Source organism: Semicossyphus pulcher, unplaced genomic scaffold (genome assembly GCF_022749685.1).
Source record: "Semicossyphus pulcher isolate SPU_LCO1_2020_fin unplaced genomic scaffold, fSemPul1.0.p SCAF_10, whole genome shotgun sequence".
Lineage (NCBI taxonomy): Eukaryota > Metazoa > Chordata > Actinopteri > Labriformes > Labridae > Semicossyphus > Semicossyphus pulcher.
In genome coordinates this window covers 8,129,708-8,144,310 of record NW_027211604.1, presented here as the reverse complement: position 1 = coordinate 8,144,310, position 14,603 = coordinate 8,129,708, and the positions used below count along the sequence as shown (strand labels likewise).

Here is a 14,603-nt window from a genome sequence, read left to right as displayed (position 1 = left end):
AGGACTGAAACAGTCAAGATATAAATCCAGATGCTGTCAAATTGAGTCCAGATGTTGCAAAAAGGGATCCCAAGGTTTTACCCATTCAAACTAACAATTTTAATGATTTTTTAAAAATTTAATTTATTTATTTAGGCTTTTTATGCCTTTAATGAGCGAGAGAGGGCAGTGGGTAGTGTTGGAAACAGGGGAGTGGGGATGACACGAGGCCCGGGGGAGGCAATTTAACTGCTGAGCTAAACCAGGACCCCAACAATCTTGATGAATAAAACATAATAATAATAATAATAATAATAATAATAATAATATAATATTTTCTCCAAATGAATAACTAAGAAGAAGAAAATTGATTAAAAAATAGAAAAAGTTCCAAAATAAGTGCAAATATCACTTGATTTTCATCAAGGAGGGAGGAAATGTATTTAAAAAGACCATAGAATAATAAAAACGCTGAATGACATTGAACTGAATTAACCTGTCAACGTGCAGATCTCCTTATCTTACCGGGCCTCATACAGCATATATATCTGACATAAAATAACCAGTCCAAGAGTCTTAAGGGCCAAAGTGTGCAGAAGTGGGAGACTCATCCATCGACTGATGCTAACACCTCGCGCTGGGCTTACGTGCAGAACAGAGGGAACAGGTGTACATTTTTACTGCTCAGCTGTACACCCTTTATTTTTAGAATGAGTGGTCTTGTTTTGAAATAGCATCTGCTTACACACACTATTCCAGCATCTTCAATGAAGTCTGACTCTGGTTCTCATCCAATGCTTTTAATCCCCCACTCCCACTCCATTCTCCGGCTCTATTCTGGTCTTCTAATTGCTTTTATTTTGATACTGTCTTGCACAACAGACTGCCTGTGCGAATGCACGTCAACCTGCTGTATTTTCTTCCATTCAGGAAATGGGCAACACAACAGCATATAAAACCATTCTGAGAAGTAGATTGTTTTGTTGCTTGGTTCTTCGTGTAGACAGTGAACCATTTTTTTTTTTACCCATTATTGTTCATGCACCAGTTATGTTGAAATCACTTTCAGGATGAACACAATGTGGGCACGTAGCAATTATTCCTCTGCCTATATTAAGCCTTTTTCGGTATATCAGGCTAATACGACCTAGATAACTAAAGGGGCTGTAAAGATAAGCATAGCAGATAGTATCTTGTAATATTCTCTTTATTATTATGGTCTCATATGTGGCCAAGTCATTATTCAATAAACTTATCTAACTATATTTTCTGTATAATCACTTTCGCCATGCTCGGACTGGATGATGAGATTTTTAACTTGAAATGAAAAAGAGTGTCTATAATGGTTTACCTTACTCTGGCCTTACAGGAGTAACAACGCACTACTTTATTGAGATTTTCACTTGCCCTAACACAGGGGGGTCAAAGGTCATCCCCTTCTACTGAAGAGGCTCATTGATAACTTTCTGCTTACACAGGAGTCTAAACCCAGGTCTGTCTGAAGGATTTCTTTCATTGTTTATTATATCTTTGTCACAGTTTTGTATCTCTCTGCTACTCCGACCAAACACTGTATTTACTGGTTATGCTTTACCCGCTGTAACCAATTTAGCAACCCCACTTTATTCATTAAAGTCGATTCTCCTGAAAGCACCGTGCAGACATACATCAGTGGAAAATAGATATAGCCCTGAGACATAAACTGAACCGAGCGAAGGGACAGAAAAAGTGACCTAAGAGACTCGGAGCACAGCTGATTATTTCCAGCACCTGAGGAAAGTCTCCCCTCAGGGCTCGTCATGCACAGCGGGGTCTGGAAATGGGACTAAAAAAGAAATCCAGTGAGCTGCAGTTCTGACGCACAAGGGCTAAAAATGTAGTCGGGATGGTGTATGCTAAACTGAAGTGCATAAGTTAAAAACTGCAATGTAATGGTGGTTTGGACAACGGCATTATGATATGACAAATATTTAGATTTGTGAAGTTTCACCACCTGATAAGAAAGGACGCATGTGTGCGAAATCAATTGTGTTTTTCTTCTGCAAGTTGAAAGGCTTGGTGCATGAGGCTCCCTTCACTTTAGAGCCTCTTGAATAAGACCCTCACTCACCATTGGTTCCTATTTCAAAAGGTGGGCAGGTCTAGTAGATGAAATATCGGCAAGCTCCCTGATTGCATATAAACACATTTATTACAATGATAGGTAGATGTTAGCTTAATGTTGGACTTGATCCTTGAAAAAAATGTGTTTATAATTTTTATTCTGTGCTCCAGAATTGAAGTTAAAATCTTTAATTTTTAAGGGATTTTAAAATATTGACTCAACTCATAACTGCTTTCGTCTTGATGTTCTGTGTATGTAACCTGTGTTTGTTGTGGATTTTTCCCCCCCAATTGTCTGCTGTATACGCTCTCTTGTGCATAGAAAATAGATTATGATCCCAAATAAAGGATTCTTTTCTTTCACTAATAATAAATGAGCAAACAGCAGCAGCATTAGATTGGTGTTGCTAATTTAATCCCTCCTTTTATGTACAACTGACACTGATAACGGCTGTTAAATTGATGGAAAAATTACATAATACATAAACATGCTCGATAAGGACATTTATATTTAAAAAGTTTAAGGAGGAGAGACCAGCATTAGTGGAAGTAAAGTTAGTTGTAGGACGCTGTTCCCTGAGCTGTCGCTAGGAGCTGTCCGCGGTGCTGAACCTCTCCCTGCCTCCTCTCTCCATGTGCCGCCTGCTCACACAGACACGAATCCGCTTACTGAGCGTCCAAATTAAAAAGGGACCTCCGCGTTTCACTTGATCATTCTCGACTGTCTTCACTCTTCGAATTATACCGGAAGTGCAACAGCGAACCTCACGCATCTGCTCGTGTTTTAAAGACGTTCAAATCCTCGCTTTGCTTCTTTCTTTTTTATTTTGGAGCCCTGGAAGTATTCTTTTCCCAACACAAGGACGTGTTTCTGTAGCTACGCGGAGAAGAGCCACCTCGACTTTAGACATGTGTATGAGACAAGACTGTCAATTCAAGACCCTCTTGGCGGTTTTGCTTCTTGCTGCTGCCGTGGCTGAAATACATGGACAAGGTAAGGAACTTAAGTCGTATACGTACTTTGTGGGGGGATTGTTTCGTGTTCTGTCAAACTATACGAGGCGAGGGCAGAGCTGAGTGCTGGGCAGTGACACCAGGTTCACCACTGTCTGATCTACAAGTGTGTCTGTGAAAGTATGAGCATAGTAAAATACTTACAGAATAGTTTATTGTAAATGAGGTTGAAATTTTGTTGGTAAAAATCTAAATAATCAAGCTCAATAAATTACAATATTGTTGTTTTAAAAGTTGTTTACAAAGATTCTTCTATTTAAATCGGCACTTGGGACTACTTTCTTCCAAAATACAAATATATTTTGAATAATACATCTGAGCAAAGTAGCAAATAAAAAACAATCAATTCGGACTCCAAGCTGTACATGTAGTATTTTACAACTGAGTAAAATGTGTTGAACAGGCAGTTACATAACAGTTTACTGTCAATCACAACCTACAGAACCTCTTTAGAATGCTCTAACCACACACACACATAAATGCACACACACGGATATAGCATGTAAACAACACATGGTGGAAAATTAAAACTTCATAAGACATCCCCAAACTAAACACCGCTGTGAACCATATTCACCCTAATGTGATGAATCCTTCAGTGAGATGATTTGTTTGTTGAAATCCGGAGTAAACAGTCAGGAAGTGACTCGCGCGGGCACAGAGGTCTGTGTGACAGACGGTGCTCGGTAATAAGACTCTAATCCTCAGGAATTGCTGAAGATTATTGACCAAGCTGTTTGACACAGTTGAGTGCTTGTGGAAGGATTCATGCACAGTGGCCTTGTCCTAATTATTTCTCTATTGTGAGTGTGCCCTCTCTTTATCATTCTGTGGGGCTATCTGTGCTTCTACTTGTCTGCACTGTTCCCCCTATTTCACTCATCTCCTCTTTGTCGAACTACTGGGTACAGACATGATCGGCCTCCAACAGTGCACGAAGATGTACAGCTCGTCTGCAGGGTTACAGTAATAATGACTTTAAATAATGTAAATAAAATGTCATGCAATGTGAAGCCGCTGTAAAGACTCAGACTAAAAAAATATTTACAAGATAACTTATTTTCTGAGCTGGGCTAAATGTTAAATACACAGTTATAGTACAAATGTGCACCTTGCGACAGTTTCTCTATGAACAGGCAAGTCAAGGCAAGGGAAGTTGATTTGTAAAGCGCCATTCATACAAAGAGCTATTCAAAGAGCTTTAAACAGTTTAAAAAACATTAAGAGCTTTAAATGACCTCTGACATTAAGGAAAAATAACATTGAAATATATTAAAATATAAGAGAAGTCTACTTTCTTTGAATTATAACTCAGTTATAATTTGCTTTAGTTTGTAGAATTCCCAGAATTATTTTCTCTTGAGTCCCAGACTCCTTTATTTCTCAACACTTATAACGTTATAAGAGAGAAAACACTGCGTTTCATCCGTTAATACAAGTATCCTATATTATTTTAACAGTCCTTTATTATTAGCTGAGATAAATCGCACTATACTTGCTCTCCACTCTTCTGTGTTCTGCCTTTTATAAACGCTGTCTATTCCACGTAGAAAATGAGGACGTTACTAAACAATGCAATAATTGTGTAGATGAATACACATTGCCTCGGCTGTTAGAGTCCTCACATCTCAGCCCATCCAAACGCAAGGTGCAATTCTGGGGAACAATAATTGACTCATCAAAACATGTGCTGATTGAATGTAAAGTGGAGGGAAGGTGCTGCGCCGCTCTAACAGAGAGTTGCAGCACCTTTATAAGTGTAAATCCAGTTCTTTGTGTAAAAGGCCCGCACCATCACAACACTTTTTTATACATATTGTGTAAATGTTTGATGAACTTGTTTGAGAAAAACACACACTCAGCAGTGGTACATTAGTGCTTAGTAGCATAAGGTGCATGAATTTATGAGCGAGTCACATATCCCCAGAGCACACCTGGCCGGCTCCCTCTCTGCTCTCAACTCTCGGGGGAGGGGGGGAAAAAATGCACAGCGCACTATTTTGAGAGCAAAATAAAACTTAACAGCTTCCATTAGTGAATTCTCCGCTGTTGCTAAGACGGCAAATGTTCCCGTCTTGGTAAATTCTCCAAGGTGGAAGGGACATATTATTTTTTAACTCTCATGGTTGAGATGATTGCTGTTGTTGGAAGTTTTGATGAATGCAGGAATGAATGAGGTTTTATTTTGAAAAGGTCCTTCATTTGTGGTTGTTCAGGCTTGTTATTGTGAAGTTCGTTCTGTCTGAAAGCAAACACCCTTCATGTGTGTCACTGCCATGTTTGCACGGGAACAGAGACATCTTATTATTTTGGTCCCCAAAATAGTCCCCATCGCAGTGTACTCATTCACATTAATGTCTAAAGAATATGTAATTTTAAATACTAAATGTACCTTAATAACTGCTGTTACGGTCTTTAAAACTACATGAAAGTGACTTGTTTTTCTTGTCCATCTAAGTTGCGCTCTTCCTCAAACTTTCTATTTGCAGTTGAGATTTAAGATGCTTTTGCTTCCTAGTATTTATTTAGTGCTTTAGAAGTGATTACTGGTGAACGCAGATGGAATAAAGACACATTACAACAAGCATTTCCTGTGAACCGTTTCTCAGTTTGACTCAATTTCCTTCATATGTTAAGCATCAAATAAACAGCAAAACATGCAAATGACAAAAGCAAATGTAGCATGCAAGAAATAATTACCCACTGATTAAGTTGAAAAACATAATCATAGCACTGTAGGCACAAAGCCCAGGGTTGAGACAAATAATGTTGCTGTGCAAATTAATTGGTCAGGCCTTCTATCCCTTTAATCTCTTTTACATTTATTAGAGGAGGTCGTATGGGGGGAGAGAGAGGGAGAGAGAAAACAGGACGGTCGTTAAAATTCTGATCAGGACCGCTCAGTTCTTTATGCACATCACCTTTAACTGCAAAAACAACAAGAAAAATAAAATGGACAGCCACTAAATCTGTGCCATGCTTTTCATGAGGCACTCTCATTTAGTTTGTCCTCCAGCCTTCAAGCGTGTGTGTTGTGGGAATGCCAAAGTGACTCAGTAGATTCTGTGTGGAGCTTTCATTATTTTCTTACGTTCAAGTTTTGTTTCTCATTGCTCTCCCAAAGTGGTAAAAGCCGAGTGGTTGGAAAATTACTCTTATGTATGTACATCTTTCTCCCTGTGTTTGCACACAGAAATAAGTCTAAACTTTGCTGGCCCTTTGTTACAATGAAAACGGTATCCTTGGTGATAACGTCAGCAGCACGTCAGAGGACAAAGCGAGAGAACTTCTTATAAACATCTTTTCTTTAGACCAGCTGAAGGCAACAGCCTGAACTTGTCATAAGAAGCATCCAACAAAGTTACAACCGAGCATGACGCATGTTATGAGATGTTTCTATCTTTACTTTTACAGGGTCGATTTAGATTCTAGATCAGAGGGAGCTCCCACCGTCTATCTATCATCCCAGCTCCTACAAGTTGTGTAGAAATGTTCCTAACCATTTAAAAAGTTGGAGCACTATATTTACTGTAAATGTTTTTAAATCTAAAAAGTGGGTGGGACCAATATACCAGTATAAAATGCAGAGGGAGTTGTGTTATGGTCTTTTATAGTCTAGCTAAAGCTTCGTCACGGACATGCGCTGCCATGATCGCCAGCGCAGCCGCCATCTTTACAGCGATCAACGTTACCGCAGGCTGAACTCAACTACCGCACCGGTAGCTAGCAGGATTGCAAAATTGAAATGGCGAAAACACAGATGGCTGTAATTTGTGTGTTTTGAATGTGTTTCAAATTAAAATACATTTAAATAGTGTTGAAATAACTTGTATACACATTTTCATTGACCATTTTCTCCACCAAAACAGACTGCGCCTCATATTCCAGTGTGATTTATATTCCGGATTTTACGGTACTTAAATCTGTGACAGTGAGTTTTGCAGCCCTCGTACGGCACTTGAAGTTTTACACATTTTATTGACATTCAGCTGAGCCTATTATCTTTATGCTTACACATTATCTCAGACTGTTAACAATGATGTGTAGTGATGTGGGAGTTGGAGAACGGCATGTTTTATGTATCCTAATGCGCAATAAATGAGTTATGATCTCCTCCTGGTTGACACAGCTCTCCTTAAATGGCCTTGATTGGTTTCATGAGTGTGTGTGTGTGCGTGACATGCAACTCTTCTCGTTCCAGATTATAAGGTTATTATTATTATGACACTGCAGTTCGAGCAGCTTAGCATACTGTCTAAGATTTATGATGCTATGATGCTAGCATGAACAGGAAGAAACAACAAAAACACGCTACTTTCATGCTTCATTGTTGTATATTTGATGTTGCGTGCGACGGTGATAGAGGAAAGGTTGAACATTTCCGTGGGCTTGCTTCGTGTTGACATCACAGCAGAACGTGGGTCACTTCCTGTTTCAGGATAAAGCTTTTTGTGTGTGCTCATTCCACCCAACAGTCAATCTCCCTTTTTGTCTGACTAACATTACACCTTACAACACCAGTTCTCTGTTTCCCAGCGTGGAAGGTGTTGTTCGTCTCAGAAATGTTAAAGTAGATTGCGAGGGAATAAAACAGCATATTTAGGGCAGATTGTTGCTTTGAGCCGAGCGCTGGGGAAAAAAACACGGCGAGCCTCCTATAATTCCAGGGGAGGTAACAGAAATCATGCAACACCTGTTTGTTGGATTGCCAGTGATTAACTTCATCAAGGGCTATTCAGCATCTGTGTGCTGTCATAATTAGTTTAACTTTCCCAAGGCCTGTCAATGGTAAATGAGAGTCATTATGCCAGAATGCCCCTCTTCAAGGCTTGGCGCCTGCCTGCCTCAGCCCCTCTCTGTGCCTGTCTCGCTCTCTTTCACTGCCTCCTAGGTGGAGCTCACAGCTTGGCTGAATGCGACTCATTTTCAGCTCTTCATGTGCAAATGCCTCTCTCGCTCCGTGAGAATGTTCTATGCATCCTAATTTGAGTCATTGCCTCGTATATTTTCTTCCTCAAAAGTGTGGAGCTTTATTTGTAAAAGGAAACGAGTATTTTAGTGAGGATCTTTTATGGATTTCATCACAGTTTTCTTGGCTTGGTTCTCCCAGCAGCTGGTTTCACCCTATAGAAAATAAAGCCCGGTGTTCTTGCTAAAGCTGGGTGTACTTCAGCTGAATCTGATGTGTAGAATCAGAAATGTGATGTGGAGGACAGGAAGAGGATGGAAACATGCCTCCAATCCCCTCACTTATAGGGTCAAAATGCAGCGTTAGCTTTAAAGTTTAGGACAACCAGCCATGTTGTACGAGTAGTAAAAGAAGTTTCTCTCTCAGGTGTTTTCCTCCCGTCCTGTCTGATTAAACATTTTTCTTTTACAGTAGAAACATTCAGAGATGAGTAGTCGCCATTTATTCACCCAAAATTCATTGGAGGTTTTCAGTGTCCTTGTTTTGTGATGAATTAACTAATTAACCAAACTGATTCAGGTCTAAATGCGCTTCTTTCTTTAAAAAATGATAGTTATATAGTGATACACACTTTCATTTCTTTCTATACCTAAAGATATTTTATAATCCTCTAAATAAAATAGAATGAATCAACTTCCTCCTCATAATCAGACTATTATGAGCTCAGACGTCAGAGTGCCACTTTAAAATTCCTGCGCAAGAAACCTACTGTTAACACAGTCACTCATTGTCAGTCCAAATTGGATTTTACCTCCACCGATCCAATTAAATTCTCCTAATAGATTTATAATGAGTGTCAACTATGGGCTAAACAGTACAGTCCGACCACACCAGGAGAAACAGGCAGTGAAAGGCAGAGGCTTTAGTGTTCCCTAAGGCCAGTAGATAAAAGGTTCTTTCACCACATTGTGTGTCTGTTCGCTTTAGTTCTGTTGAACATGCGATAAAAGACGACTGACGGTTAGCATCATGCTATGATATGGCTCGATGAGACAAAGCGTTAAAAGGCTCGAGGTGCACTGCACTGCCTTGTTGCGTTTTTAACATCTCGTGTAGGTGTAGCCGTGGCTTTGTTATTAAAGGAACTAATTGGGAAATATTAGTAGGTACTTATGAGTTACAATGCAGAGAGGAACAAATGGACGTATGTTTAATCACTGTGACGGTTTGGATGGACCTGCAGTGGGTTATTACGCTCACAAAATCATGTGTGAGTTGTCTCCAACAGCCTGTGTTTTGTCTCAACACGTCATCTCCTCAGAGATTTTAAGTAACAGGTTAACAATTAAATTGTCTCCGCGTATCCTCGCAGAGAACGAGAGAGACATTTTCTCTGGAGCCGCTCCACTTATAAACTCGACGAGGTCCGGGGCAGGACTTCCAGCAGGGAGGGCAATGGACTCAGAAACTGTGCCTCGCCAAATTGGGGAGCACACACATTTAATTTATTCCAAGTGTAGACTACCCCTCAAGCAAAACCCTAAATGAAGTGATGTCTACCACTTCGTCAGGGCAGTACACCGCCGGTTTACTTCTACCTGCTTTGCCTTTGGCCTTGCGCCTTATCGATCCACTATAAAAAAAGAGTCGGCATGGCTGGCCTCCCCGAGGCCAAGCCTCCTTTCCGCACCTTTTCACGCTCCGCCTGGCCATGTACACACCTCCCTAATCAGGAGTGGCGTGTTTCGCGGCTGCAGTGGGGATGGCTCTCCCAAACGATTAGGCCCGGGGACAGCTCCAGCTCTCTTCCCCTCTTCTCCACGCCACATCCCATCTAGAAAGCATTTCATCTGTGGCTGTGGAAAGGCTTATGTGGGGTTGGAGAGGGCTGTGTGAAAAGCAGCAGGTAATAGGCTGTGTAATGTGTTTGGGGGAGTAGTTTTTAGTATTCACAGTTAGTGCTGACCTCTGGCAGGCTGAGCCACCCCCACAGTAATTTCCTCTGAAAAGATGTAATTGAATTCATCAGGATGAGTAAACATATTATAAGTAGCAGAGAAAGATAACAATGTTGTGGATAGATCAAGGAAGGGGATAGTCGCTCCACGAGTAATTGGAAATAGTCAAAGACAAACACAAGCTAAGAACGTGTGCAGGGTGCAGGGAGAGTCATGCATTTACTGTATAGTTGCTACTTGTCTCCTACTCTAGTTTGCTTTCATATCTGTCTTGATTTTATTCTTAAAGATGCTTCTGATCATAAGATCACCAACAACCTCAGCTTCTTGCAGTGGAAAGGGAACTGACTAATGACTAATACGGCCAAAATACTGAACTTGAGGCTGCAAAAGGAGAGTTCAAGAACTCAAAGTGGCTACGTCCACTTCTCATAAACAGTCTATGATCACAGGCTGAAATAAAGCCACGTAACAGAGCCATACATCCATTTCAAAGCACTCGGCACAGCTGACACACTCGGTCACCATGATAGCAACACACAGCCGAGGGCTGTAAAGTGGCCCTGAGCCTTGTTCTCTGTAGTTGGCTGTATTGAAGTGATGCTCCCAGAGGACCTAGCGGATAATTTAGAGCTTCTACCATTGACCGCCTTCGCCAAAATATCGAACATTGTCAGTCGAAGCAACTGGGCGGGCGGGCGGTCAGGCAATTGTCTGTCAGTCATGCGGCCGTCCTCTGGCTCCCGCTCTCTCCTGGTGATGGAGAGCCAGCTCATTGTGGCCGCTCTCATCTGTCAAAGCAGCGAGCCTTTAAAAAAGAATACTCGCCCTGAAGAATGGATTACTTAGCGGGGAACAGCTGGAGCTCGGTGAGACCGTGTCATTGATTGCTGGACTATGGCTTTTAGCGGGAAGAGCTGGACTGTGCATTACTGACATTTCTTTAAGGCGCTGTGTGAATTAGACGCTGAAGTGGTATTTAGTGGCCTCCTAATGATGGAGGAAATGCTTTGAAACAAGAATATAATGTTACTAATTGCTTATTAACTATGTGAGTTCCTTCTTACTTCACATATCTTACCAAACATCAAAGGAATGCCCGGTAATTCTTGGTCCCCAAATGATGAAACAGGACTTTTCTGATCCCCTGGATTTACTATTTAATTAGATAGAGATATCGCTGGTTCCCAGAGGATGAGTAGTAAGGACTTAGGTGATTCCTGTAGGTCCACTTTGAGGTTCACAATTGGGCTTTTGGGTGAAATCAATTCATAGAATAATGTGATGGATTACTATTTAATTTGGTAGCTTGATTGCATTTTGCAGCATCATCAGGCGGACACTCAAATTTATTCAAGAAATGAAGATGGTGAACTTCATTCAATCTATTATTTAACTTTATTTCTGCTTAACATCAGCTTGTAAGAGATGGCAATTCGACTCGTTACTCACCGTCCTTACTGAATTTGTAAAACGGGAGTTGATTGGAAAGGTGTGGTGGACATTACAATTTAAATCAGTGTCAATCAGCTCTCATTAACTCTTCATAGCACCTGTCAGATTGGTCTTATTGCAAGGCCAATATGATTGCTTGAAAACATGAACTCGTATGTGTGTCTGCGTCCTAGGGTGCACCTCGTTGTGGACCATAGTCCACACATTTATACTCCATATATATATGAGTCCCGCCGGGAAGTTGCAAAGTTGCGTTCCTGCGAATTTACACAAATTCAACCAATTGCCTCAACCTTTTCTCCACCTTGCAATTTAGGTCAGTTGCCGCAACTTTTCCGCAAATGTTTCTCTGTGCACATGAAGTCATTAACGTTACCAAACTCACTTCTTTGATATTCAAGGTATTAATTCCAAGGTCTGCAATGATATATAAACATTGGAGGGCATCTTTTACTGTATGACTTACTAATGTTTGTGTCATCGCTCTTTGTACAGTGAGTAGTAGTAATCGCCCTGTCTCTTATTAACTGTTTTATGCTGCCGCGGAAGCAGAAGTGATTAGTAGAACAGCGTTAATGTATTAAATAATAGTATATGGATGAAGCCCATGGATCGCACAGTGAGAAATGAGAATTAATTTCAATGATCGACTGGAACTGATTTTAGAAGACAAAAAGCTTGTCAAGCCAATAGATAGCCTTATTGGATTGTCGCTCACAGTGGATGTGTCATGTTCTACAAGCCTTAAAAAAACCACAACTTTCAATGCAACTTTTTTTTAAAAAGCTGCCGCAAAATCAATCACTGAAAGTGCGTGAGAAATCCTCGAGGGACTGATAGATGGGCATTACACTTCAGTGACATCTGTAATCAGTAATTCACCAAAGATCTCTGCGGCTAAACTCTGCACCCCAGTCTCTCTTCTTGTAATTATTAAAGTGTTTTATCACAGCCTTTGAATCCAAAACATATAGGCAAAAAATCTTTTCATTTAACCCAGGACTCCCTCCTTAAACATTGCTCACAGCTTAGGGGAGGAGTATGTATTCAGCCCATGAAGCACGACTGTCTGAGTTTCAATGGATCAAATATAAATTATGAACGCAAATGGAGAAAAGGAATCCCGACAGTAGGAGTGATCCTTGGTAAAGACTGGGTAAGGCCTTTTACACAGGGTGCACACAGTATACTGGAGTATTCAGGAGTAGATGGGGAGTACTAATCGTATTATAACCATGCTAACGGATAAATCTGTTTATGGATTGCCGACACAGCAAGAGCAAATTACCTGTTAGACAAGACATGCCAAAGACATGCACGGAGAAGGGTCTAGACTTATTACTACCATAATCAGATCATTATGTCCGTATACTTCCCTGTCTATAGATTTCCCAGCATCGCAGAATACTGACTAACCTTTTGGCTAAAGTGGTCAGGTTGGGAGGTTTATTATATCACATTCCTCCTCATGGTTCAGAATCCTATATGATGAAAACATATGTAGGATCAGGCCCGCAGGGTGGAATCACTCGGCTGCTTTGAGGAATCACAACTGTATCTTGCATCATTCACATTTATGACCAAGAGAAAAACAAGAGCAACAGAAAATAAAACTCGAGTCCCTAAAGTGAAAAAGTAGTTGTCACGCGTTTGAACCAATTTTTTGACACCGAGGCTCCAAGCAGGAGGCATGAGGTTCGGCTAGATGTGACAAAAACCGTGCTGTACACTTGCAAGAAGGAAAAACACTGAATTTCTCAGATAGTCAAAAGGTAACAACAGCGAAACAAGCAGGTAGGCAGACAAGAAGGCAGAAACAGAGGTGGGTATCTGACAACAACAGGTTGTAATGAGGTCCAGCTGTGCGTGACAAAGGGTAAACCTGGCACTGTACTTCTGTGCTGAATGTCAGAGCACAAGCTAAAATTAGTGAAGGAATTCTTTTTCATCCTGTTATTGTGCATTCAGGCTGAACCTAAGGTAAAATGCAAGAATAGGGACACCAATTTCCTTGATGCTACTATGCTAACTATGAAGCTACAGCCTGCGTTAGCCTCTGATAGCATAAAGACTGGAATCCAGGTTAGCTAGCCTGGCTCTGTCTAAAGTTAAAAACATTTAAAACACCTAAGCTATTAAATCGACGACTTATCTCATTTGTTTACACGGGCAGAAATGTGATAATGGAAACCTGTGGTTTCAAAAACTGTTACGTCCTGTTTAAGCTAGGCTAAGCTAACCCTGCTTGCTCTAGCTTTGTATGCACTGTACAGACATTAAAGTGTTATCTTCTCACATTATTCTTATTTTTTCTTTTGTAAGATTATTTTTTGGCCGGATATTGCCGGATACGGGGGAAGAGAGAGTGGGGGATGACACGCGGCCGAGGGTGAGAGTCAAGCCCGGGGCCGCTCCCTCGAGGACTTTAGCCTCAGTATATGGGACTTGTGATTTAACTGCTGAGCGCCCGCTCATCTTATTCTTTAGAAGAAAGCATACCTTTTTTTTTCTCCGCAAAATTCTCAATGCTAAAGAGTAGGCTAAAGGTTAGCTTTATCCGGACAGGCGTTGTACCCCCAAATGGGAGATGAGCCCCCATAATGAAACTGTATGAACCACTTATATTCTCTAATTAACACAAGAACACAGACTGGCAGAGACTTCAACATGACTTGACTTTAACCTCTGATGAAAATGTTAACTAACTGAACCATAAACATCAATTATTCCCTTCACTGCTGATACATTTAAACATGCATCAACAAACTTAACAGTGAGTTTTTGCGTTACATATAAACGGTTAATGACTAATCACATCACTGATTTGTATAATTGAGAAACCATCTTTAAGCATGTAACCAAATTATTTCTCTGAACACACAAAGACGAGACATTTTTTCAACAGGAGTGTCATTTTTGGTCCAACTATGAGTCAGTCTCTGCTGCATTTTCAGCCCATCTGCGGCAGTGCAAGCGCACAATAAGCTTGAGAAGGCAAATTGTATAACCAGAGCATGTATTAATGAATCCCAGTATACGTACTCAAGTGCAACATCTAGAGAAGGCAGACAAAGCCAGATCCTACTCGCTGTGAAGCAACAGTGCTAACCACTGAGCCATGAAATGCACTAGTTTCAAAGAACTGGTGGTTTTCTCTCAAACTGTATGTGGCATAATAGCCAACA

The 14,603-nt window shown here is 40.7% G+C and overlaps 1 protein-coding gene across 1 annotated transcript in view; it reads left to right on the top strand.

Annotated features, from left to right (window-relative positions):
- The first annotated feature begins 2,826 nt into the window (after positions 1-2,826).
- Positions 2,827-14,603, top strand: part of LOC138596866 (seizure protein 6 homolog) — a 107,656-nt gene continuing 95,879 nt past the window's right edge. The window contains exon 1 of the mRNA XM_069668302.1: positions 2,827-3,076. Within this exon, the coding sequence (XP_069524403.1) occupies positions 2,992-3,076 (85 nt within the window). The 5' untranslated portion in view covers positions 2,827-2,991. The remainder of the gene's footprint in view (positions 3,077-14,603) is intronic.